The 27,903-nt window shown below is 32.1% G+C and overlaps 2 protein-coding genes across 5 annotated transcripts; one reads left to right on the forward strand and one right to left on the reverse strand.

Annotated features, from left to right (window-relative positions):
• The first annotated feature begins 2,013 nt into the window (after positions 1-2,013).
• Positions 2,014-18,619, forward strand: LOC126839524 (glucose-6-phosphate exchanger SLC37A2). Of its 4 annotated transcripts, XM_050574876.1 has the most exons (15): positions 2,015-2,385; positions 2,876-3,191; positions 5,901-6,070; positions 6,269-6,347; positions 6,820-6,955; positions 7,164-7,245; positions 7,321-7,538; positions 8,563-8,652; positions 12,147-12,236; positions 15,923-16,021; positions 16,090-16,180; positions 16,293-16,441; positions 16,745-16,946; positions 17,591-17,691; positions 17,773-18,618. In XM_050574876.1, the coding sequence occupies exons 2-15, from the start codon at positions 3,079-3,081 to the stop codon at positions 17,815-17,817; spliced, it is 1,665 nt and encodes a 554-aa protein (XP_050430833.1). In that variant the 5' UTR covers positions 2,015-2,385; positions 2,876-3,078; the 3' UTR covers positions 17,818-18,618. The 4 variants fall into 4 exon arrangements, with proteins under 4 accessions (XP_050430835.1, XP_050430836.1, XP_050430833.1 ...); XM_050574878.1 differs by lacking the exon at positions 8,563-8,652 and having other exon boundaries at positions 2,014-3,191; positions 17,773-18,619; XM_050574877.1 differs by lacking the exon at positions 12,147-12,236 and having other exon boundaries at positions 2,015-3,191.
• Positions 18,620-18,709: 90 nt separating this feature from the next.
• Positions 18,710-27,766, reverse strand: LOC126839527 (putative fatty acyl-CoA reductase CG5065). The gene is made up of 8 exons (XM_050574887.1): positions 27,485-27,766; positions 23,929-24,288; positions 23,314-23,571; positions 22,821-23,076; positions 21,586-21,778; positions 20,283-20,522; positions 19,185-19,442; positions 18,710-19,076 (listed from the first exon to the last, which is right to left on the reverse strand). Exons 2-8 carry the CDS (start codon positions 24,178-24,180, stop codon positions 19,004-19,006), a joined length of 1,530 nt encoding a protein of 509 aa, XP_050430844.1. The 5' UTR covers positions 24,181-24,288; positions 27,485-27,766; the 3' UTR covers positions 18,710-19,003.
• Positions 27,767-27,903: the final 137 nt, after the last annotated feature.

A 27,903-nucleotide genomic window follows, 5' to 3' on the forward strand; every position in this document is an offset into this window, starting at 1 on the left:
TTATTTGGAGTTAAAAAAGTACTATAGGGTTTTTTTTTCAGTTTGGTAAATACCTACTTTATAAACGTACTATTTGTTGAATTTGATACATTTATTTTCAAAAGAGTTTAAGTAAGGTTTTACCCCTTTGTTGAGTAGGTATTAAGTTCTTATAGGTATTGTCAGAAATATAGTACTTGTTACAAGGTTTGTAAGTACATTGCAGTGTAAAAATTTTACTTGGCGGTTAGGCCAAATATAAATACAATACTCGGTTTTATATTGTAAAAAACTGGTTTATGCGTTTTTGCGCAGATCAGAATCCGAAATTTCCAGTTTGAGTCGTTTAAAGAATTTAAAGTACAGTACATGTAGGTATGTAATGTTGAGTAAGTACCAAAAAGGTGACATTAAAAAAAAAAATACAAGTTTGTGATCATATATTATTTGTTAACGGGACGCATTTTTCTATCTGAGTTGGTTTTAAAAACTTTCCTTCGATTATTTAAAAAGATACATACCCATGAGAATACCTTGAAAATATAATTTTCATTCTTCTCTCTTTCTGTTTATTTTTTTTTGTTGTAAAAATGCATTACCTATATTTGCACTAACTGGTTTTAAACTCAACACAAAAAAAAACTTATATATCACAATATGAAAGGAAAGTTTGACGCTTTTGGGGAGTGTGACTTTTTCTCTGATGGTAAAAATAATATTTGGTTATTGTGCCTGCAAGCTGAGTATATAATTTGTTCGATACTAGTAAAAACCGCTATTGTTCTCGAATTCGGTAATAAAAATGTCAACAAAAAATAAATGTGTACTTAATAAAAAAAAAAAATGTTTTCACAGAATGATCATTTTGTGGAGAAATTCGTTCCGTTTAAAAATCATAAAACAAACAAAATATACAATAATAAATGCAAACATAAATAATAAGATAAATGGTGTGATGCGTTGATAGCTGTTATTGCCTGTGTCGAGTAATAAAGTAGAAAATATGGGAAGAGGCGGCAAAAATCTAATAAAAAGCAACTTTTTGGAAAACTTATTCGGGAAAATGTATATTTTGCTTAATGCACTTTTGTGCTTAGTAATAAAATAGTTGGAGTAAATAACACTCTGAATACTTTAAGTATGGAAGTTCGAGATAAAACAATAAGAAACCTTGTTCGGACGAATTGAATTTATATTAAAGATTTTCACTGAAATTTTGGGGCTTTATTTTCAAAGACAAAAATCGACTTAGTGATATTTTTCACAGACCGACAATTTGTTAATTGTGATATTACTTTATACCATTATCGCCGTATTAGACATATTTTCACACTGATCTTAGTTTATCTGCTGCTATGCGCCTCGTTTGGACGATAATTCATAAATTAAAAAACATTATTTTATTTTTAACTAATTTTTAAATAAAAGAGTTACATTTGTGGTAGTTTGTGTAACAATATTTTAGAGAAAAAGCTCTCGCGGTGCCATCTAAACGTTTTAACTTCAACCTGAATGGCACAAATGATAAAATATAATATTGTCTAAGTAATGTAATTTTGCCATGTTGCCAACATAGACATGATAGAATATTAGTCTATGGTTGCCAATTATAATGAGACTGAGCCAGCAAATGCGGCGTGGCATTATAACACCATTATCAACGTGTAGGTAGGTATACAATAAATAATATGATGTCGCAAAAAAAAAAAAAAAAAAAAATGTGCCCCTAGCAGCTAAATACGAGCGTAACACTCTCATCAGGTGGGTGTGATATTAGATCATCATAACCAATACAACAGTAATTATGTTATACAATGATATTATGTATAATATTATACAGATTAATAGTATAAAAAAACACAACGGCGGCCAGGGGTGGGGGGGATACGCGCATGGGTTGTGGTGGGGGATAAGATAGCGCGTATGAAACAAAAAAAAAAAAACAATCTAAAAAGAAGCAACGCGACGCCGTCGGCCAACGCCGCCGCCGCCGCAGCCGCCGATGTCTTTTCGGACGGCGGCGGACGGTTCTCAGTCGGCGGACGCCGTTGTTGTTTCGCAGTTTACGTTTCGCGCCCATCGCCCGTCGTATACCGCCACCACCGCCGGTAACCGTTTCCACCACTACCACCACTACCACCGCTACCACCGCCACGGACAGACCGCACGGCTGCATTACATACCCGCTGCCTACGTCGTCCGTCGCTGGCGTCCGCGGTTACCAACCACGACCGGTACGACGGCAAACGCGTTTACCTCCACCACCTCCGCCGCCGCACGTTATTACAACGTTTTGGACGTATTACATTCGTTTCAAAGGCCCAGTCACGTTCAACCGTCGTCGCCGGACTGATACCGCCGCCGCAGTGATAACGCGAAAAGCCGTGTTTTCCACATGACGACACGGTCAGTTTTCGTTTGAGAACGTTTCTTTCTTTTCTTTTTTTTTTTTACATTTTTTTTTTTTTTAATTTTACGTTTTGGCTATTACCTTTTCTTTTTATTTTCCCGCCCTCTAGTTTTTTCTACTCGTTTACTTAATAATATCTATTACTTTTAATCGTTTCGTTTCGTTTTTTATTACTGTTACTAATTTCCTTATTCGTTCAATCATCACTACCGTCCGCGTAGTACATTAAAAATAATAATAATAATATAATTGACGCACACACATCATATTACTATTAAACTACCCAATTACAAATTATTATTATCGTCATCATACTTAACGGCTAATCGGCCGACCGTTTACGATGAGTGTCCCGAGCGGATTAATTCGATTAAAAAATTAATTGTCGTTAATTGCTTCTTTTTTTTTTGTTTGTCTTACACGTCGGAATAATTTATAATATCTGCTACTAATTTATTATAATAATAACGCCGTTGTCTTCAAAAGGACACAACATTATTAAGAAATAAATTACAAGACAACCGAAATAAAATTTTAAAAAAATGCCACCCATCAAAGGAACGTACGGAAGCTGATCGCCGCCAGATCGACGTCGAACACGGATTAACCGCCGCACTATTGTAACTATTCTACAGGCGAGCGATCGCTCTCGATAACTGCACGCTCGCTTTTGACGACACCAACCGAAAATGGCTTCCACGTCCGATCCAGTCAGTTCTGCCGCTCCGTTTGGCGTACAGATATTGCAAAAGTTGTCCGGCAAATATGCGTCCATGAACCAGGTGGCCGACCGCAATAACCTGTAAGTAATAGTAAAATTAAATTGGATTGTTTGATTATGTTTTTTCCCAAATAAAAACTTACACATTTCATTTGAGTGTCGATTGCGAGAACTAAAATATATTCTTGAATTTGTTTGCTTATTAGAAAGGTATTGAAACGTTTGACTTAGGGTCCACTTCTAATTACACGTCTATCGATAGATTTAGGCTTATATTACTTACATTATTCAAATAAGTACATGGTTATAGTTGTTTAAATTTATGGTAAATATGTATAGTATCATATAACTATTTTTTTTTGTAGACAATTTCAGTTTCCACGTTTTCTAGTTTTTGTATCATTTTGAAGGTAGAAATAAAATACAAGCGATTTGTTAGCAAAGGTATACCTTACAAGACCATTTTTATGTTTGGCGGTTTTGAATATTAAATTTACTTGTTTTACAATTAGGTGTTTATTGTTAAAAGTTTAATGCTATTCTGTAAGTTTAAATATTATGGTACAGTGTACATTAAACGTTTACGCATAAAAGTAATGCTGTTTATAAAAAAAATAATTATGTGCAGTTGTAGATTTTTATTTGTCTGATTAATTAACAAGGTTATTTATTAACAAGGTAATTATTCTAGTAAAAGTTCTTGAAAATTGTCGGTGAAAAAATTAATAACATTAATGTATATTTAGTATAATAATAATTTATCAGCTGTTAATTAAACTCTGTTTAATTGATTTCCTTTATTGTATTTGTTGTAATTAATGTATATAGATTTTAATATTAAATATAGGCAGTAGGCTTAAATAAAGCAAATTTTCATAATGGTATATTTTACCAACATTTTCCTTTTAGAGTATTTTTATAAAAAATATGTATAAAAATTATTAAGAAATAAAAGTGTCTCAATAACTTATAATGCTTAAAAAGCAATAATTAAATAAAACTAAACATTAGTAATCATAAAGTTTAACCAATATGGACAATTCAAAAGCTTTTTGGCATTAACGCAAAATTTAATTTAAATCACCATAGTTTATTGGAAAAACTTAAGTATCCATTATGAAGAGCTGTCGAGGCAGTTCAGTTGTCTGATCACTTTATTGTATTAAATTTAATAAACAGACTTTTAGATAATAATTTTTTAGTGTGACGTTTTTTTACCTTGAATCAAATTGACAACAATGATTAAACATAATTTGGTTTTCCTGAAACTAGAAAAAAAAAACAGAATTAATAAATATCAAACTATAAGATATTTCAATAATTAAAACCTTGAGAGGAGACACTTTATTTATTTTTTAAGAAAAAAACCTTCATTTGGCAGAAATGCTAAAATATGATCTAAAATGATGTTTATTTAATTATCAAAGATTTTACGCTGCATTTGAAATAATTTGATTTTCTTGCAAAGCGTTATAATTTCGACGTATAACTTTATTACTCTGAACTGTTAAATTTAAGTCTGTTTTCTTCTATTTATTTTTTTATCAAATTAGTGAACTCGCGCTTTTAACTAGCACTTGATTGTACAATAGTAGATTTAATTGCTTGTCGTTCAGTCAATGTAAAATGAATTTGTATATTTAGCATAGCCTTATTTGGGTATTTTATATTTTGTCAATTTAGTAATTTATATCAATTAAATGTTCCTAATTGATTACTTGTGCTAAAAGATAAACTACAAAGCGTTTTAAGTGCCGTTCTAATAATTGTAGGAAGTTCTTTGTGATTGCATGAAATAAAATCTTAATTATCAATTTATATTTATTTTTTTAAATGCATTACCAAGTGACAGATAACAGATGAGTTAAAAAAAAAAAAAATTGACTAAAAATTATTGTACGAGTTCTTAATAAAAGTATGTCTTATTTGTAGAAGCGTAACACTTTTTAATAAAGTAATAAAAATTGTCAAGAAGGTGTGCGTTGTGTTTGATTAGTAGTAATAAAATATTATTTTGAAACTAATACTCTTTTTGAAAAAGGAACTTTTCAATAATGCAGAAAAGATTTATTAAATATATGGATCCGACATTTTTGTTAAATTAAAAGTAGCAACGTGATATAAAAAAATGTAGGTTATAAAAACACTTATATTGTCCTATTTATTACTTAAGGACGTAAGTGATAAAAAGATGTAATAGTGTTAATACCCAAGTCATATTTATTTAGCTTAGTGAAATGACCTTAATGTAGACAATAATAATATTTTACAGATTAACGTGTATTCTAAAATTACGCAGTAATCGAAATTAATTATACTTTTGACAATTACGAAAGCTTTTAATCCGTTATTAAATTATTTAGTGTACGTAAAACATAATTTATTACACTATGCATTTATAAAACAAACATTAATTGACACAAGTCTGCCTGTAACTAATCGGTTTTGTCAGCGTTCGAAGCTGTTGTAGACTGAACCTTTTCAAATCCATTAACCCCAGGCCGGAGACAGGTCTGAGCTTGTCTGTAAGGAATGTACAAACGCTAAATAAAAAAAAAAAAAACAAATAGAATTTTTCATGAAACATACTCATTTTTTATCCATATTGTATTAATAAAAAAAAAGTGTACTGCAGCGTTTTACTAAACATACATTTTTGGCTGAAATCTGAATTTTAAAAGTGTGTCACCAATGTAATTCTGCTTGATATATACTTTCGAGGCCATCAGGTTCGCTTGGCGACGCAAAACCTATAGATTAGTTTTATGTATTTTTCCTATTTGATTTCAGATATAAGTACAGTGTTCTGGTGCTGACGTTCATCACCTACGTGGCCTACCACGCGTCTCGGAAACCAATTAGCGTTGTTAAAATTGTTTTGTATCAAAACTGTTCAGAAGTTACCCCGCCCAACGGTACGAATACAAGTGACCCCGACTGGTGTAATTGGTTACCATTCAGTAAGTGTCATCTGTATTATTATCTAGTAAATTGACGTAAAAGTATCACGTTTTATTTGTTGAACAAAAAACAAAACTTTAGCCCTTGCTTGCTGATATGCCTTGCCCTAAAAAAAAAAACGATATTTAGTTAAACTAATGAATTTTTCAACTTGTTTAACCATTATAAGATTTTATACTAAACTATTTTTTTTACAGATGAAAAAAATCACACTGCTCTATTTGGAACGTTGGATTCAGCATTTCTTTTTGCATATGCAATTGCAATGTTTTTCAGGTAAACGATTAACACAATTAAAATTGTTTCTAATTCTGAATAATTTCACTCGATTGATCTAAAAACACTTTGTATTTGAAATTTATATGGCGATATGGTTTTTTTGTTAGGTATGTCACTTAATAAATTTTAAGGTGAGCTAATTACTTATCGCTCGCATTTTTTTCTCTCTCAATAACCTTTTTATTAATGTGGTACATACATTTTTGCAATCGTTACATTATACCAGAACACGATAAAAAAAAAAAAATTGTGTTATGCGATTTACCATTTACATAACAAAGTGTGTCATACATTTCTATCGTTAGCTTATGAAAAAACGTTTGTATTTCTGAACGTAATAATTATCAAACTAATTGTACACAGCCAAGAAATCCTAAATGAACGAGTATAAACTTTTAAACCCATTTTTGAATCTCACAATTTTTCAATGTAACTATGAATTTTACTCAAGTTGAATTATTGTTTTCAGTGGTTTTATTGGAGAACGGGTGAACATACGAATATTCTTAACCATCGGAATGATACTATCTGGTATTGCTTGCTCGATGTTTGGATTGGCCCACTACTATGATATTCATAGTATGTGGTACTTTATCGCCGTACAGGTATAGTGGAATGCTAAAAGAATATTTTTAACAATCACTTCTTATAAACGGTAGCGCAACTAGACACTTGTAAAATTGTAATTTTTCAACAGTCAGTATTTTATCTTCAAATACTTGAAAGAAAATAATTACTCCATAATTTCATTAAAAAATTTATCGAGTTGTTTGAACAATTAAATGAATAAAAACCCAATTGTGATTGTTTTAGATATTTGGCGGTATCTTTCAAACTACTGGATGGCCTGGAGTTGTTACAGCCATGGGCAATTGGTTTGGCAAAGGGAATCGAGGTAAAATTTATTTACCCGAGTCAATTGAATATAATATTATTTTGATATTAAGCGCCGCCGTCTTATACATTTCAGGATTCATCTTTGGAATTTGGAATTCACACACGTCGATTGGAAACATTGTTGGCACATTACTAGCCAGCTTGTACGTCGAATCCAATTGGGGACTGTCGTTTATCGTTCCGGGTGTCTTCATTATTTTCTGCGGACTCTTGAATTATTTGTTTCTCGTAGCTCATCCATCCGATGTCAACTGTACACATTTGAAAGAAATAACTCAAAACGGCCGCAAGGTAAGATCCCATGCCAAACATAAATACTCATGTCATTAACGTTTACAAACTGTATTGTTTGCTCCTATTATTTTTTCCTAGATACATAAAAAAAAACCATTGCATTAGGACCTAATCTTTATAGTCTATTTGAAATTGAACTTTTAATATTTAACTTTCAAAAATCCTAAAATGTGTGTTATTTGTATTTCATAATGCTGTTTGTATCTGTTTTTTTGTTTTAAATCTAAATATTCGGGGTTTGTGCGTTATGGAAAATTACAAGTGATGGTGTTGTTGTCACTGATAGTCATTATAGCAACCCGGGGTGATTTTTTATTTGAATCATAATTGAGTATTTATTTGAAAATAATTTTGTGTAAGAAATGTATTTTTATTTTACGCATAAAATCACTTTTTTTTACGTGAAATACTTTTTTGTATTATTTAAAATAATTTTTTATTTAAAGTTTCAATTAATCTGTTGTTTCTAATAACAATTAATTTTTTTTTATTTTACTCAAATTATTATTAAGTAAAAAATTAATTACAGTTCTAATTTAAAATGTATTTAAATAATTTTCGGTTTGTTATTTAATTTCGTTCAAATAAAATTCCCTAAACAATTAGAAGATTAAATGATAATATACTCTAAATAAAATGTGTAAAAATAACTACATTTTTTTATGAGCAGATTGATAAGAATTGTTTTTGCATTAGCTGACAACATCATTACACTGTATCAAAATCCAATAATACCTAATCATTTTCAGATTTTCATAAGCTTATAACAAAACTCGACTTGTTAGTTTTACTGCCTCAGTGGTTATATTCGCTTCCTATCATGATTATTTTACTATGATTAACATTATGATATAACAAATAGTAATTTTTTATAAACAGGATATTGTCAACTATGTCTATATTGTATGTGTACTCCTCTGCAACTTAACGTCTCATTCTCTTATTTAACAATTTTTTTTTTTTTTTTGTTAAACATATTGCTTATTCGGGCTTTGTTTTTGTCCTTCTATCGATCAATTAGAACATAGAGAGAAACGGCATAAGAAGACAAGCTCGTCGTGACGGTACAATAGCGGAAGAGAACGAAACATTGAAGGGCAGCTCCGAAGAGGTATGTTGGTGTCCGCTTTTTATTTGGGTTTGACGCTTACGAACACATTAACTGGGTTTTCTTTTTGTTATTTTTCGGTTTAAAAAATCAACAATAAATTTATATAATATAAAAAACCCACTTTTGGTCGGTTTATTATCACTTTTGACTTTGATGTAATTGCATGATGGATTTTAGTAATTTAAAAAAAAAGACAGTTTTGATATTTAATATAATATATTATACTTTTATTGATATTGGTTTAACGCAAAACTTGTATTTATTATATTAATCATTTTCATAGTTTTTCGTTTAGGGTTCTTAACTTATAAACATTATCAACTTAAGGCATATCTGTTGCCTATAATGTTTAATAAGTACACAAAAATAGTTTACACCTATTCAATTATATTTTTTTAACGGTTTGTGATGGAATGAAGTGTTTAATATCAGTATTGATGTTAAATTCTTATTTTAGAAACAAATCAAGTACCGTTACTTTCATGTTTTTTATTATAAAATCTAAAAAGATAATTACTAAACACTTCTGAAAGATTCAATTGTAGGTATAACAAGACAGTCTAGGTTATGTTTGGTGCTATACAAAAGTAGTACAAAAATAACGAATCCGTAAACAGCTTAACGCAAACCTTAAAACGTCGTATATTTACCGTAAAGCTTTTATTTATTTTTCCAATGTACAGTTATACAATAGTATACTTGGCTAATAATGATAGTAAGGAATTCGAAGGTTATTACTCTTGAAGCTTGCTACATACGATTTGTTTTATTAATTATTTATTTTACATATTCATTATTATCGGTGGGATTTTAATGAGATAAACTATAAAATTAAGGTCGAACTCGTTTTTTTATTGTTCTTATCATCATTACGTTTTGCCACGCCAGTTGCTTTTTTTGTATGTCGTTTAGTACACATTTTTATATATTTTCAGGACCGAGTTTAAAAATGATTCAGATTGATCTCATACTATTGTCTTCCCCCCCCCCCACAATTGTACCCAAAAGGTACATGTTCAATCTAAAAATGAGAAAAATTTATATCCTTCTCATTAAATTCGAGAAAAACGCAACATTTTTCCAGTTATTTTTTTTTTAATGAAAAATAGTCTAATTAGTTTCAAACTTGTGTGCCATATTATTTATGTATAACAGTGAATTACATAGTATGTACAACAGTGAATTACCAAGAAAATATGGTTTGGTTTTTCCCTCAGAAAGGGGTGGAAACTTTTTCTTAATTTGTTTAGGCGTAGTTTCAGTAAAATTAAACTGAATGTATATATCTATAATTTCTTATTGCGAACCGAGTATAGTGTAATGAAATGACTAACAAGCCAAACATTGAAAAACTTCAACCTGTACCCTTCATAATTATTTAAAGGAACCCATAACTTTTACACGTTTCAGGTAATATGAAATATTCATTACAAATAATTTAATAAAATATTATGTTGACGAACCAAAAAAATATCAAAAGCCCGTTTTTTCCAAGAAAAAATCGAAACTTGTTTTTTATTTATTTTATATTTTTGAAGTGTAGTTTTAGTACTTAAGGTCGAAAAATTATACTGAATGTAGACCTAGAATGAGGCATTTACAATTTTTATTTATTAGTTACTATAGATTTTAAGGGTTGTGGCTATAAATTGTCATGATATATATATTTTATTTTAGCTTCTTGTCTTTATTTTCTTTAGTAATATTATTACTGGTACTATGATTATTATTATGATTATTATTATTATTATCATCATTATTATTATTTTAACTATTAGCTTATAGTTAGCTGAATTGTTTGTTGTCGAAAAATATGTATAATGTTCGTGGCGTCGATATCAGCACACACATTTTCCCAAGAAATAGCAAGGTATTGTAATCAATGTCAGCGGTGTTGTCATTTGTGCTTGAAGCTTTTTATGTAGTGGCAGTTAATAGCTTAAAGTGTATTCACTGTATAATATAAATAGTATATAATATTGTATTTATATAAATTCTTATTAATTGTTTTGACGGTGAGTATGCAGTAATGGTGTCGGAAAAATGATATTTCTTCAATTTTTTTTTTAATCTTTACTTTAAGCTGGTCTACGGGTTTTTTCCCCATAGCCGTTAAGAATGTGTATCGACGGCATACGGTTTGTGTTATTTATGTAATCCGTTTAACCTAACAACAATACTTTCTTATCCACAAATCTTAGTTCACGCCAGAAACTGTTTTTTTTTTTAGGAATATATTAATTTTATATATGTATAACAATTTTTTTTCAACGTTTCAAAAATACTAAAAGAAAAGCATATGTTTAATATATATTTTTTTAAATTTTATTTGACATTTAAAGGCGAGTACAAGTACTGCAAGAGTAATGAAAATTATTAATCGTTTACAATTTTTTCCATGATGTACTAAAAAATAAAAAAAAAATGACAATAATAAAGTGTAAAGTATGTGTTTGATTTCAGAGGCATACGATTGGCTATCCACCGATTGAGCTCCGAATTTCGCTAAAACTGGTCATGTTCTTTGATTTTTCCTTTGTCTTTTGAAACGAATGCGATGCTTCGCTACTCCATTTTGTCAATGTGCCTGTTTATTATTATATTATTACACGGTGGAATGGTTGTGCAGTTAAAATCATAATAACTTTTATTTCACACAGAGTATACCTACTGCCTATACTCGATCCGCAAAAGTACTACCACTTCTGTATCTGCATGTCAATGTAACCCTGAACTGTTATTATATTTTGGTTATGTAACGGGATCTGTATGAAAACTTGTTTAAAACAATATAATATGTAATTACACGTTCGTTCCATTGTACCACTAATAGCTTAAACAACGAGAAACGCAATAATTTTTTTTTAACACACCACCATTCTCTCCTTGTGTGTATTCATCGCCTAAATTTTTTTTTTTTTTTTTCAAAATTCGCTCAACCGTACACTTGAAATTCTATCTTTTCCCGAGGCTTTGACCCGTTCGCCATAGTTCAGCTTGATATTATTTTCGACAATGTCCGTATTGTGTACCTTGTTTTCCTACCTGTCGCCTTTATCTTGGATTACAAACCTATTGCCAAGAGGTATTTTTTTATAAGGCTCTCTTATTATAAGCAGCTGCTGTTGTCCGCCACACCTCTTATCTCTTTTCTTAACATCTGGCCCACCCTACCGTCCCCACCCTAATCTTTTAAAAAGCTGTCAATCAAATGAGTTCAAGTATAAAAAACGTCCAAAGGCACTCCTCCGTTCCGTTTCTCATATTGACGAATTTCCTTTTCACAACACTGCAACGTTTTCCACGTTGTATAATATTATTATGGTATTATTATAACTCACTAAGCAAAAACACTATGGAACAGCATGATTAATATATACATATTTTATAGTGTCTATGTATAATAATATATTGTAGTAATAATGATACATATAATTATTTTTTTTTTTTTTTACAACGTTCTGATGGCTTTTTGTTATGCTTGTTTTCATTAGAAAATACCCAGCACTCTCCCGCCACAAGAGGTGTCTCTATCTCTTGGAGACATTTCACCTAAGGAGTTGTCGTTGTTACCTTCTCACAAGGTAAAGATTTTTCGTTGCTTTTTGTACATTTATTATTATTAAATTTGTGTAAATATAAATATATTATAATATATGTATATATTATGTATAATAGGGTGGTCCTTATCCCAATTTTATTGATTTTTTGCACCTAAAGTCCCTGTTTTTTATTATTATCCCTAAAAGTGTGAATATTATCAGCTTTAACTTTAATCGGACGGCGAGAACACGTGCCCCAAAGCCTGCGAAAGTTACCACAACTAAATAACAAAAAAACTGAACCTATTAATAAAAAATATTTCATCGTTATCAAGTTTTAACCATAACATATTAAGGTAATCCCAAAATTAAAAAAAAACCAAATCTATTTCTTTTATTAAATCCTATTGTTTTAACTCAAAGTAAAAATGGTAGCAAATTCACCCTAAAATTGTATTTTCCGTAGGATTTTTCGTCCGGGCTTTCAATGTTATTTTTTTGAATAATTTCTGAACAGTACTTTAATTGAATTAAGAGTTATTAGTCAAAATATAAGGACCACGCTATATATAAATATTTTCATATATGTCTGTGTATATATAATATATATGTATAATGTATATTATATGTGTACGTATATTGTAGCCGGCCAAGAGCGTTTTTCGCCAAATATATACCAACCGTACTAATTAATTATATTTGTATATAATAGTATGTTCTTACTAAGTCTGTCTCATTGTGCCTAAGGTCTCTTAAAAAAAAAGCAGCATCCTTAAATCATCATTGCGCTTATATTATTAATTATGATTACTTGTAATATTTATGAATTGTTACAATAGTCTTGTGGTATTTTTTGGGAAAACGTGTCCACCTGTTATATATTATATATTATGACTTGAACGATAACGAATTTGTGACTGATTTGGTGAAGGGCTTTGGCATGAGAGAGTTTAAATCTTACAGAATTATTGTTTGAACAATACTAAACGTTTTCAGAGTCGGCAAGAAAACAGTCTGGAAATGTCTAGTATTGCCACCAAAAATGTATAGGTTTTAATAAAGGCCTGGTTTTATATGTATAAACATAATATAAACTTTACTAAGTTAATAAATAAAATATAAAATCCTTGGCGTTTGCCAACTCTGAATAATAGGTATTATTTTAAACGCCATTTCGTCGATCCAAACCCTTGGCCGTTTGAACTTTAAAGTTTTAGTTTTCTTTATCTGTTACTGTTTTTTTTTCTATTTATTTAGTTTAGTTTAGTTTTAGGTTATAGTAGTACTTGGTTAGTACCGCCGTGTATTTATATAGCCAATCTAAAATTTCAAGTAGTGAGAATCCAAAAAGTATGTGTTTTCTATACAATTTTACACGAGAGAAAATTAAAAAAAAAATTACAATTTATCCTGTTCTTTCAAGTTATATTTATTAATTTTTTATTCTCTTTTCAAAATGTATAGAAAATTGTGTAAAATAATTGAAGATAAAAATTGGATTAAAAAAAAAAAACCACGTTTATATCCTTTTGTTGTTTCTCATTACTTATTTTAGTGACTTTTTGAAATTAGCGTTTTGTTTAAATAAACTATAATTGACATTTTAGGCGTTTAGAAGATATCTCATAGTGATATAACGCGGTAAAAATGATTGTAAGAATTAAGATAAGAGTGCACACATCATTTTATCATATCGAAATTAGGCTTACAAGATTATTAGTCGTGTTTAGTTTGTGTTTTAGTACTACTTAGTATAATTTATTATATTTGAGTGCCGACTTCGTTTTTCAGTCCCGGTAAGCCTATAATATAACACTTAAATCAGTTTCTTTTGTACATCTAGTTTATCTATAATGTTAAGATAAGAATTTTGATAGTTATAAAACGTTACACAACGCTACGAGTAGGTATGTAATTAAAATTATACGTGAATTGTTCAATTCATAAAAAAAAACAACAACTTTTGTTGTAACAAAACCATTAAACGTTTTTTATCGCTTTAAAATAAAAATAAAATAAAAAACCATTAAAAACTTAATACAATTTTCTCTAATTCCTAAATTACAGTGTTAAGTTTTTGGAAACAAAGCATATTAATTTCAAATAATACTAGTCTTGTCTTAAACGTGTTGTTTCACCGAAAATGAGACACACCTTAACATTTACTAAAATTAATACATTCCTTGGAAAAATGCAATTCCAACAATATAATGACTATCAAATACTGATTATTTATAGTTGGACGTTTAATTATTTTTCAAGAGTCAAAAAAATAGTAGGATTTATATATTTTCGAGAATTTAGATTTCCATCACTAGTAGTTTTCTCTTAAAGCTCAATTAAATAACGAAAAAAACAAATAGAACAAAACTTGTACATATATTGGACAAAAAAATAATCGAATAATTTTTAAATAACATTTGAACAAATCACAAACGCGCAACTTTTGGGGGAAAAATATATTGAAATAAACTAACAACAATTAGACTTGTATAATGTATTATTTTTAGAATACTTAATGTTTTTATTGAAACAATCATAACTTTCGGTCGAGAATTATTAAAGACAATAAAACAATTGCAATTCCTAGTTTGATGTTTTATTTTTGTGCAAAATGACAGTTTTGTGGATTGTACAATTTCGTTGGATTCGTTTTACTTTTTTAAAAAAAATATTCGGAATTTATTAAAAATTCTTTAAGGTTTTACGCTTAAGTTTGCAAGAGCAGCGGGGGGGGGGGAGGGAATACATTCAGCTAAATATTATAACAACATAAACCCCCCAGCTAGTTAATACATAGCTATTTGGTAATCCGACGGTTTACTTGTTTTTTTCCACTCCAACAGAACTATATTATTATCAATGTAACAACTAATTACACGTTAAATTAACAGCTATTATTGATGTTGTATACGCCCGTATTGCCCGTTTGAATCACAAAACGTTTTTCCACGGTCTAACCGTTGACCTTCTCTCTTTTCTCTCCTTTTTTTTTTACCGTTTCTCGAAAATTAAGCGCACACACAAATAATATTTTCAATCAACTATTTGTACAGTATAAATAACCGTCGGACGTTGATTAATAAACCGTGTGCTCCGTCACCGTGAACTGTGTAAAATTGGTACAGTTCCATAGGGGTTGTATTGTGACGTTTGTTGACATTGGTCGGAGGTCTAACGAAGGGGAGGAAATAGGGGTGAATAGGGGTGCTGTGTAACCCTTTGGGGTGGTGGCCTCGGGGTTCGAGCAAATACCAGTTGGTTGTTTCGGAAATGGGTATTGAAAATATGACGTTTGTGTTTTTGTTGGTTTACAATTCCACCACATTCTGACATTCTGGAAAGATAAAAAAAAAGTTATTAATGTTTTCATCCGGTCAGGACCTAAGGTGTAAGGTCTAGCAAGACAATTGTTTTTTTTTTTTAATCGCCTTTAAAGTTGTAAACGACTTTGACAACATCTAAATCAGAATTTTCTGATTTTCTTTCAAAAGAAAAACTTACAATTCTTGCCAGAGAAGCATATTCATAAAATGTTCAGTTCACGGTAGACAGATAGCGTTCAAAGTGTATCGACTAGATTTAAAATAAAAAAACTATTATAACTTTTGTTAGCTCATAATTGTTTTGGTAAAAATGTAACAGCGACTGTTTTTTTTCTTTTAAGTGTGACCTTTTGCTTTTTTTTTTTTTGTAGTGCTAATCCGAATTTTTGTTTTTCTTTTCAGGATGAAATCAAAGAGAGGACCGAAGGCAGTCCCATCCTTTCGCCGTTGAACGGTTCGTCCAAAAGAGCCGTTGGTTTCATCGGTGCCATTAAGATTCCTGTGAGTTCGATACGATAACGCTAATGTTGGTTATTTGTGTATTTTAACGTAGTTTTATTTTCTTCTAGGGCGTGATTGAATTTTCCATGTGTCTGTTCTTTGCCAAACTCGTCAGTTACACGTTCCTGTATTGGTTACCAAATTATATTAAGGCCTCGTGTAAGTGAGCCATCCCACCCCCTCCAAAAAAAATTTTAAAAAATCCAAAAACGACTCATCGTTGTTGAACAAAGTAATATTATAATGTGCGTTTGTTTTTCACCCATTGCAGCTACCTACAGTCCTTCTATGAGCGCCGATCTATCGACCTTGTTTGACGTTGGCGGTATTTTCGGTGGAATAGCCGCCGGCATTTTCAGCGACAAGTCCGGAAAGAGCGCCTGTACTTGTGCCGTTATGTTATTGATGGCAATACCAGCGGTATGTGTGAACATTATTTAAAAAAATACCAATATTCACAATACTCAATTTTTTTGGGTTTACTCTATTAAAAACCCATTTTAAAAAATATCACTGTACTTGAAAATATATTCTCAGGAAGGTTTGAAGATATTTTGACTAAGTCCTTACTCTATTTGACGTATAAATTTGTGAGTGGATCATGTTGGAAACGTAATGGAGTAGTTAACAGGGTTTCTTGAGGTCTTCCCCCCCCCACTCTTCCAGAATACTCAACATTACCGTGCATAATTTAATTAATTTTTTGTTTTTACCCATTTACAGTTGTACACATACAATTTATTGTCATCGTTGAACTTGTACACAAACATCGCTCTGTTATTGATCGCCGGCGCACTAGTGAACGGACCGTATGCTTTGATCACGACGGCAGTGTCTGCAGAACTTGGAACCCATAGCTCACTGAAGGGCAACGCCAAGGCATTGTCCACAGTCACATCGATAATCGACGGCACAGGATCGATAGGTAAGTAGTGCTGTGACATTGAAGGGTACGATCGAGTCTTTTTTTTTGAAAAATAGCTTTAAACCGAAGGAAACAAAGCTTTGGATTGAAACATGTCAACTTATTTTCTGTCTCTTATCAATAACCTCTTATAAGCTGATTCACTTATCACTATCCCATCTCACTCTTTCATTTCTCCTCCCCTATTTAAGCGCCACTTAAGTATTTGACAGATTCATGTCAAAAAAATGATTATAGGTATTGTAAATTCTACAGACTTAAATGATTTTTAAAATCAAAACCAAACCCCAAAAATCTAGATATCGGTTAAAAAAAAAAAAACCTAATAACTAATACAATATAGATTTTATAGAAGCATTTTCTTTATTTTACTTTTTTGGGCATAGTTTTAGGACTAAAATAAACTGAAGGTAAATGTGAACAGTTTTTTCCAAATCTCATTTTAAATACAATTATTAATATTTACCTACATTTAATAGTTATTACCTCGTCTACAGTTTAGCATTTGAAGCGTTTATTTCAAGAGATGTTTTTCTTTTTCAGTTTTAGTAATTTAATTCCTAAAGACTTGACCTCTTCGACCCCGCTGTGGTGCTAGCTTTATTTATTTATTTTGTTTTACAACAAATATATTATACTTATAGGTGCGGCTGTGGGACCGTTGCTGGCCGCTTACATATCGAGCATGTTCGGATGGACAAGCGTGTTTTACATGCTCATGGGATCGAACGTTTTTGCTATACTCGTAAGTAGTCCTGTGTTAGAACTCTGGCAAATAATTAATTATCACTTGGGATTGATTGATTGTTTTTGTTTGTTTCTATAGTTGCTGACACGTTTGGTCAAACGAGAAATTCAAAACATCGCCTAACTTCATCTTCAAAGACAACACCACACAACTGATAAGACTTACTCGATGAAAACTAAAACCACACACATTTATGTATATGTATTTATATATATTTGTATATAACATACACCAGTTGGGTGTATATTATATTTATTATATATATATATATATATAATAATATATATCTTTATCTATGTAGATAGATATTTATTTAATAAATATAGTAGTTAGAACTTAATTGTCATTACTTATATATAATATATACACATTAGAAGCACTTTTAATCGATTTAGGTTTTGGTCACTGTTCGATGATCGATCGCGCGACGTTTTATGTTTGCGAATAATATTTATTTATATTAAGCCAAAATATTATGATAAGTACTCCGTTCCATTTTTATTTTTAATGTTTTTTTTTTTTTTTATTGTATATTTTTATTATGACTTTTTTTTTGCTATACGACAATGTATTGATTTTCTTTTACGTTACTACTTTTTTTCCCCGCTATCAATAGTTAACAATTTGAACAACAACAAACAAAATTATGTTTTTATGTGTCAACGTACTTGACGGTTTTTTTTTTTTTAAATTTGTATTTATTTAAGAAAGTATCTGTGATTTCGTGTAAACATTATGTATACTGCTGCTCACTGATATGAATCGGATTTTTTTTTTTGACGGTTATTATTATTATTTATCTACTCTGTATCGATGAATTTATTTATATACGACTAGATTTTAATAACATATTATGAAGAATAAAAAATGAAAACACCACTATATTATTTTCGAACTAAATAAACTGTACAATTTTTATTTATTATTTATTTTCAAGTTTTTTTTTTTTTCGTTTACAAAACATATTTAAAACAAAAATATTACAATCATATTATATAATAATAACAATAGTGTATATTATTATGACGTACATCTATTATAAAATAATAATAATCATCATCATTATTATAGTCATTAACTGTATGCTTGTATTATATCAAATGTTAATACATGTATTTCATTAATGTGTATAAAATGTTAAAAAAAAAAAAGTAAATAAAAAGACCAGTAATAATTATTATTATAACATCGTAGGTGTGAACCCGATAAGATTCGTTTTTTGTCGATTTATACCTAATAATAATGATATATCGTAATGTTGTCTTAATTGTCTAATTGATAGCCGTGCGATTGTTACACGATGCGCAAACTATTTTGATTTGATCACGTGTATCATGAAACCGACGAAAGCGCACTGTGCCATCCGGTGCATCCAATAAAACCTGTGGGCAACGAAACGATTATTATTTGTTTTTGTGTTCATCGTTTGATCATTTCATGATGATGAGATGATGATGATGATGATAATAATAATAGTAATAGTAATTTACTTTTGCAATTTGCTTAGTCCCAGCGGGATCGTCGACGGCGGATCCTTGAGAACGTACTTGCGTATGCCGTACACGTAGTCTTTGACGTAGCTGTCCCACACCACTTGCGTGATGTCCACCGGGAACGTGTGTCGGTCGGTGCAAGTGAACTTGTTGTCCAGCTCGCGGATGTTGTCGCTGATGAAATCCCATTGGTGAAGGGCGAAGAACTCTCCGGTGCGAGCGGCCATTTTGAACCGTCGGTAAATGTTCAACATGCTGTGCACACCGAATGATATCATTATAAGTTATTATTATAAGTTCATGCTTATATTTGTTACAGTATACACACTACAGTATGTACTCAATAAGTATATACTTGTACATAATAATATACACCTACCTGTGTGATCTAATTTGATGGGTACAGGGGAGAAGACAGTCGAATCGCTTGTTTTTTTTTAATCTAAAGTGATTCGACTGTTTTCTTCCCTGTCCCTTTCATTTGAGTACAGTCTAAGTCGAGTTTTCAGTGTTGTGCGAAATTGTAATCGAATAATAAAAAATGTAATTTTTCACATGTGTTTCTATGGCTAATACAAGTGTAACTGGATGAATTAATTATATATTAACCATCAATCATTTTAGCTTTGATGCAGAGCTAAGGAGAAGACATTGCTCAAGAAGACAATGATTTATCTATTTAAAAATACCCCAAAAACAATTACACTGACTGTAGTAAATTTCTAGGTTGCTAAGTATGTATGTGAGTGAGAATTAACAGTGAACAAGTATCTGAAAAATAGTTATATTATTATGTTGTCAATTATGATACATGGTCCGTTTTATAATACCATTTTACTTGGTACTTAAACTCGAAACTGGTTAAGTACAGACTGATGTCCTTAAAACGACGGATTAGATTTACTAAAAAAATTAAATTCATCGTTAATTGAAAAGAAATCCACGAAAACTATTCGTTCTATATGTTTATATTTAAATTATAAATCAAAATAGTTTTCTATAATTTTATTATTAATCACTCTTTAACACTCATTTGGAACAACTCTGGATTACTTTATAGGAGGAATGTAACTGGTCCGGGTCACTTATACTTACATGGGTTTGGATCCGGTCAACCTGAGCACTATGTCCAGGACGAAAGCGGGCACAAAGTGAAACAGGATTTCGCAAAGTCTGTGCACCATCCTGTTGGTGCGGAAGGAAAATCCTGGATACCATTGGATGTACTTGGACGGCACGGTAAGCGAATGGTATTGCGTGAGACCTCCCAGTTCTTCCCAACGCAAAGGGTTCAAAGCCCCAGAAGTGCAGTTGTACACTTTGACGGCGTTTGTTCTGCAAAAGTTTCAGGTTAAAACAATAGTCACACTTACATAAATCATTTCCTTGTTAAATATCAAAAAAAAAAAAAAAGAAGGGTTGCCAAAACGAAAATTATATTTCCATAAAACTAATCTAGAAAAAACTTATGCAGTTGATAGAGTATATTAATTTAAGAGTGCTTGGTTCTTGGTCCTAAATTGTCTTGCCAGGTCTCCCGGTAAGTCATTTTTTAAAAAAGATCTACCCTCAAAAGTAGGGATCAAAGTGCCGGACAAATTCATTGTAACGATAATATCAGATTTGTGTTAATTATTCAGATTGAATGTGATAACCAAAAAGCCGGTAATAACTATTGTGAATACTTTTGATTACAAAATATACTTCTGGCAATATATTTAGAAAATTAAGGTTTTATCGGAAAAATCATTTTACTTAAAGTCTGATAAGCCTTGTGTATGAGTTATAAGTGTAAAAAATGCTTTGAAATATCCGAGATGCAATACATCAAGTGGGTTAGTCAATTTTCTTGGTACAGTAATATTTTTCTATGAAATAATTGTTTGATTAAAAACTATATTTTACTATTGAAATTGAAAATATTCTATTAATGGGCACAATGTGAGATTAGATTTACCAACAAGAAGAAAAATGATGGATAAGTAGTTTATGAGCTACTAGCATTCATAGGCGTATATACTGGGGCGATGTTAAGTGTTAACTGAATATAATTTTATTTAATATATTCACCTGCACTTCCTTGGTCGTCATAACTTAAAAATATGTTAATAACTCAAAAAGTATTTTTCAAAAACGGTCATACGTTTTCACATGCGTCATCCTGCTTTAAAAAGGCATGTATGTGTGTTGTTCGAATTTCAACAATTGGGTACCCTTTATGAGGTGCTAATTTATCAGTAATTAATAGTTTATTGCTCTACACAGTTTTCCAGCCAGATTGACATATTTTTAATGCTCTGGTCTTTGATTTTTGGGTTTATTTTAAATCATTTTTTATTTTTTTTTTGAAAGGTCAATTTTCAATATAATATATTAATGTAACTGATTCGTTCAAAACCTGTGAGCGGCCGTGTGCCAGGCCGCAGTGATCAACGTGTTGACCAGAATGTCCACCGGTATGATGTCGACCCGAAGCTTTTGGTCGCAAACGATACTCCTTATTGTGCCCCTGCCGATTTCCATCATGATCCCGGTTATTCCCGATATGTTGTCCACCCATCCCTCGAACGGTTCCTTCCACGCTGCCGTCACTGTACAAGCCACATAGACGACACAAATTAACTATAATAGTAGGTACATATTTTGATCTAACACACACACATGCATTCTTCCATCTTGCTATAAATCAAAAACATGTTTAGCCCTACACCTATCCGCAGTCTATGAATAATGGAACATATTCTTAAACCTGTAATCGAGTCTTAATAAAACTGTATTTATTGTCAATAGTTGTATGTTAAAGGCCGACTTAATTAACTTCTTCGACTCTCTTCCTGCCCTGTCCATTAACAATTAACGATAGTAAAAAAAAAAAAAAAAGGATTCTAAGCAACAATTAAAAACGATTGTCTTTTTTTTTACAAGTACTTAATAAAGCGCGATGGCGACTAATTATTGTTGGCCTTCTCGACCTATTCCACAATAATATTATATCCCCATTAACAACAATGTATTAGACGTACTTTGAATAGTTGTTCTATTAGCACTATTTCATTTTGCCTTGTTTTATCATTCAACACAAAATTACCTCTTTATAATTTAACGGTTTGCATTGACTTGCTTAAGTTAAGTTAAATGTAATATTAACAATTGAGTTACAATACTATCATGTTCAGTCCAATTAAATTTTTAGTCTATATAACAAAGTTAATAGGTAAGTTAATACATATAAGCTAACATATGTTAATGAAATAGTCAGTCAAGTTACCTGACGTTAATATTATAAATAAAACTATTTAAAAAATATATACATATATATATATATATTTCACTACACCCTAATGTTTTCCTTTTAGCTGTGTTTGCATTTACCAGCTATGTAACGTTAATATTTTCAAACCCTACAAAGTCGTTGGTAAAGTAAAAGATTAGAATGGGGGCTGGTCATGTTTGGAGGAGGTCTGAAAGTGTAGCAAACCAGATTTTTAGACAAAGATGGACAGAAAGGGTGAAGACGGAAATCTCACAAGGAACAAGACAGTGATAGGCGGAGAGGAGTGGTAGAGGCAGCAAAGGTGCTACATAGGCTGTAATAGCTGAGGGAGAAGAAGATAACGTCGTTAAGTGTTTTACCTATGCTCGGCCTGACGATAGCCGCGGGTATCTCGTCCGCCCCTTCAGCCACCACCCACTCGGCCATGGCTTTGGTCACGGTATACGTGTTGGGGTGTTTGCCCTGCAACCTCGTGCCCATGTGCCGCAAGTCGTCCTCCGACATCTTTTGACAGCAGTTGATCACCAGCCCGGGGTCGCCCGGCGGCTTGTACACAGTCTCCTCGATGACCGTCTTGTCGGCGTTCGAGTAGGCCGTCGACACGTGAATCATCGCCTGTAAAAAAAAGGTTCACGACTTAAATGACCGTAGCTCTTTTTTCCAACAGTTTGCAATGTTTGGGCTCTGATGTAGTTACGAACTAGACGACCTTCTCATTACACTACAATAAGTGTGTAGACGCCACAACACTTTCCCTTCTCGTACGACATGGTCTCCTTCTCCTATTTTGCCCTACTCGTCACAATTATACTTTTGGGCGTCCTGTTTGACTGTAAACGAACGATTACTTGCCTTGAGTTTGGTCATCGACCGGCAAAGGTCTATGACCCGCTGCGTGCCAAGTGTGTTGAGAGTGACGGCGGTGCGCAGGGACTCGTTGAACTTGACGGTGGCGGCCGAGTGAAAGACCACGGTGACCTCGGAGCACAGTTTCTGCTTGTCTTCGGCGCTCAGACCAAGGCCCGGGTCGGACACGTCGCCGGTCACGCACACCACTTTGCCGAACACGCTGTCCGAATCGGTTTCAGAAGATCTGATGCGGTCGAATACCTAGGAATAAAAAAACAAGTCACACGTGTATACTGCTGGACTCGGATAACATGGCAAAGGGAACGACAGCCGATTGATTCGCTGTTTCCGATCCGATTCAGGAATCGTGGTTTACCTTTATTACACTCGAATCCCTCCGAATCCACATCACCCCACGTCCTTCTCTCCCGGTTCCCTCCTCACAATGACACTATTTTGGCTCCAGAGTAATCAATATCTCGATCACATCATGGACACGGCGTGTTAGGGTCAGCTGTATCTTTCATATCCTGTTTCCCTTCCCCCCCCCTTTTGGCAGTACCTATTCCAGAGGGTGTCTACCCTTTTTGGCGTTGCACAAACAAAATTTGTAATTACCGGATTTTTGAGTAGTTCCTCGAACCGGCATTGCACGTCCTTGCCTCGTTTGGATCTGACCAACAGGTAAATGGTGTTGAGCCCCCGGCACGACCTGAGCAGCTTCTCGACCAGCGCTTTGCCCACGAACCCCGTGCCGCCCGTCACGAACACCGTGGCTCCGTTATAGAAGTTCTCCACCTCGCTGACGTCACCGCCTAACCCGACGCCCCCGGTCCAATCCCGGCTCCTGAAGTCCCTGTTGTCCGTCATTGGAGATGGTGTGTAGCAACACCTTATTGGGCACCGGCCAGAGGACACTGTGTACACGACCTATGTCAAGCAACGCACCGCCGCTGTTCGGCCATGTCGCTGGAAAACCTGTGTAAAATAATTGAAAATTCCGATTAAAACGGCGCTTGCAAAGAAGTAAAGAAGTTAAAAAAAAACACTAAAGAACTTCTCCCTAAACGGAAAAATATTGGTTCGTGGAAAATTATCTCATTTTTACACATAATTATTTCAACTGTTTTTGATTACTGTGGTCGTTTTTTCGATTTTTCTATTAAATTTCACCACTTTTGAAATTTACACATTTCATGTAAAATTATGTTTTCAGATTATTAATGACTTTCTCTTACTCGAAAAAATATTATTTTCAGATAGCTGAGGTTATTCTACTTAAGAAACTGATTTTTAATACATTTTTTTGATGGGCGAAGATACTATAAAAAATAAATGTCAAGCAAAATCTGAACATACTTTCTACGACAATGACCAAAATAATTCAAATTTCGATTGATTTATTTACCATCAAAACTTATAATTTCTTAATTTTTTCTATAATAACTTAACGCGTTTTTTTTTTTTAGTAGTTTCTTCAAACCGATAAAATACTATAAAATTATATCTGTAATCAATTAAACAAAAAAAAAAAAACACTAATTTTCTTTTTAAATAACCGCAATTTAGTAGTTTTTCTTTTTGGAGAAACTTTAGTTTTTGTTATTTTGTATTATTATTCAAGTATTTACCTTTTTTATTGTCGTTTTTTCCTGCGCTCTTTCAACTTATAAAACTTAAATCGTAACTGTTACATTTAATTAACTATAAATTAACTTGATTTTTTTTTTTTAATTTACTTTTTATTTCGACTGGCTAATAACATTTTCGCGCGCATTTTACTTCCTTTATAACCGTAAAAAATCGAAATTTAAACTAGTTTGTTACGTCAATAAAACACCAACACCGTGTCGTTGAATACAGAAAGTAACTTAATATTCGAGATCAACAACGTCGAAACAAAACAGTATTTTAAACTACTAATTAAAAAAAAAATCGAGTGTCCACACTCAAGCGGATACATAGGCACATGTTTATGTCTTATATGTCAACTATGGTTCTGTTAAATATAATATACTGTCCGAATGAGCAACAAAAACTAATTGGTCAAATCATTAAAAATTATTTTTCCAGTATTTAATCTCTTTATATTTCATATATATATTTATATTTCATGTTTCATGTTTTAGTAGTTTTATAATATCCGGCCTAGATGGATTTACTGTCAACTATTATCAATAGTCAACTTCTAGTTATTTTTTTACTAATATCCCACCATTAATTTGTGGATTGCTATTATTTTGATGAAAAGTTATGAGATTGTCTTATCCTCCTATGGACCACCCTGTATGTTGGCTTTTTAAACCAACGTGCAGCTGTCGGTGCCAATTACAATATTAGAATAATTTAAGTACGTGTACAAGTATATTTAGTGCAGTATTTAGTTCAAGTCACAAACATGACATACTCGACCTATATTTGCTCTAATATATCCGAGTGGAACCGGAAGCGCAAGATCCAATACCTATAAATTTAGGTAAATAATAGTCGAATACTGCACTGTTTAAATGTTTTCTGAATGTGATTCCAATACTCAAATCTGTATGTACACAAATACATTAAATTTTTTAATAAATCTTTATCGCTCGTGAACAACCAACGTGTATTTCAATATTAAAAACGGTCAAAAAAGCTGTTTGCAATATTCGTTTTGTGTATAGCATTGCCAACAAACAGTAAGCTTTTTCTCCTCTTTAAGGTATGAATTTTTTTCAGTTATGGTGTTTTTTTTATTTTTAGAGTTCTATCATACATTTTTGAATTTCATTCCCAGTACGCAACTAATATTACATAATTGTAACTAAGACGGTTTTTAGCTTGGACGGTAAGTGCCTAGTGCGCATTGTCAACAGCTCTGAAATTCCACACACATTTTTTACACTCTCCTCTTAGACTTTTGACGGCCAAAGGTGTAATTAATATTCTCCACAGAGGCACGGGTACGGTGCCGAGCCTACTAAGTAGGTAACACTAGGCTTCTTAGCTGCACCTTAAGCGCATTGTCACACTAACACCGCGGTGCTTAATACAATAATAACATTTAGGTATCATTATTATTATGTTGTTATATGCATTATAATAGATCCGTGAGACATGTAATCGACGGTAACGTAACACCACAAACCGGTCAGGTTATGCTCACCGTTCATTATGTATACTCGGCAAATGGGTACTATCCAAAGTGAAGAGATCCGGTTAGGTTAGGTATTTAGGCTAGACATTCGGTACTTACAAAAACAGCCACACCAAAGACAATAGTTAGAATTTGTGTACCTACTTAGGCCGGGACCGGTCTAGCTGTAACGGTCGAGAAGAGCAATTATTACATAAGATTATTGCCCTTAAATTGTTAATAAATGAATAATTACAATTTAAAATAGCCAATCTAAAAAAAATCTTATTTTGTGAAATATTATTGCATGACATTTATTTTATTTGTAAACATAAATAGTACTTAAGTTTTTTGTTAGATGTTTAAACTGTTAAATATTGTGTTTTTAGCTTACTCCCGTATTGTAAAATAAAAAAAAAATTAAAAAAAATTTACAGTTTAATTATAAACTGATACCTATATTTTTTAAATCCGTTTGTACAAAGTTTAAATTTACTCATATTTAAATGATATTTTTTTGGTGAAAGTATTTTGAACGGCCAAAGACGGCTTTGGATTGAAAAATGTTATTTTTAAATATTATTTATCTACTACTTTGCACTTGAGCGGGTTTTTTTAGTCAAAATAATACCTATATTATATCTCAAATTATTATTAATGAAATTTGTCATTATTTTTTTTTTTAAATAATCAAAAAAAATAATTTCAGATATTCAAAAATAGTGTTCAAAGGAAATTTGAAGTTTGTCCGGACTTAGGTTCGCCCGGATCTGTACTTGGAAAACGAGAAGTCGACTGTTCAAGGTGATTAGGCTAATTTTTTTTTTGTTACGTTTTCAAAAATTAGGTTTTCAAATACAATTTCCCTAATACATATAATTACAATATACGGTCGACTTTCCAGAGGCAAAAATAATAAAAACTACCTTTGTGGCTGGTGAAGTTTAATGACTACTTACCGACCAATTTCCCCCGAGCTTGATTGGCATGAGAAATTTTTTTCGGGAGAAACCGATATAGTAGACAAGACGGACGATGAAGTAACAATAACAACGCACTTACCCGGTGGAGAGACTTGGAGTATCGCTTTGGAACTTCTGTGTGCTTCGGTCGAAGCAATCAGCGGCGTTCGACGTTTGTCCGGCCAACGGTTACCGCAAAGATTTAGTAAGTAAATAAGCAACTAAAACACTTAAAAAAAATATATATATATAATGAAATGCAAACAAAATAGCCGGTCGACGACTGATGTGATCGGTTCGAGTGTTCGGGTACAAAAAAACGTCCGGAGCAGCGTTGGAGTGCGAAGAAAAGTCCCGCCAGAAACCACCTGTGAAAGTAATGTGTCCGGTGAAATGGTAGTCATGGCGTTTATTTTTTCCTATTTTTTATTTCACATAACACCAAAGTGGTGGTACGGCCTAACCACCACTTTGCTAGCCCCTCTATCCCCTTCCCCGTCGGCTACAAGCTACATGTAC

This window comes from Adelges cooleyi, unplaced genomic scaffold (genome assembly GCF_023614345.1).
Source record: "Adelges cooleyi isolate 19-005CV unplaced genomic scaffold, UGA_ACOO_1.1 ACOO_flye_CR_arks_rails_tigmint_CR_PRNA_306, whole genome shotgun sequence".
NCBI lineage: Eukaryota > Metazoa > Arthropoda > Insecta > Hemiptera > Adelgidae > Adelges > Adelges cooleyi.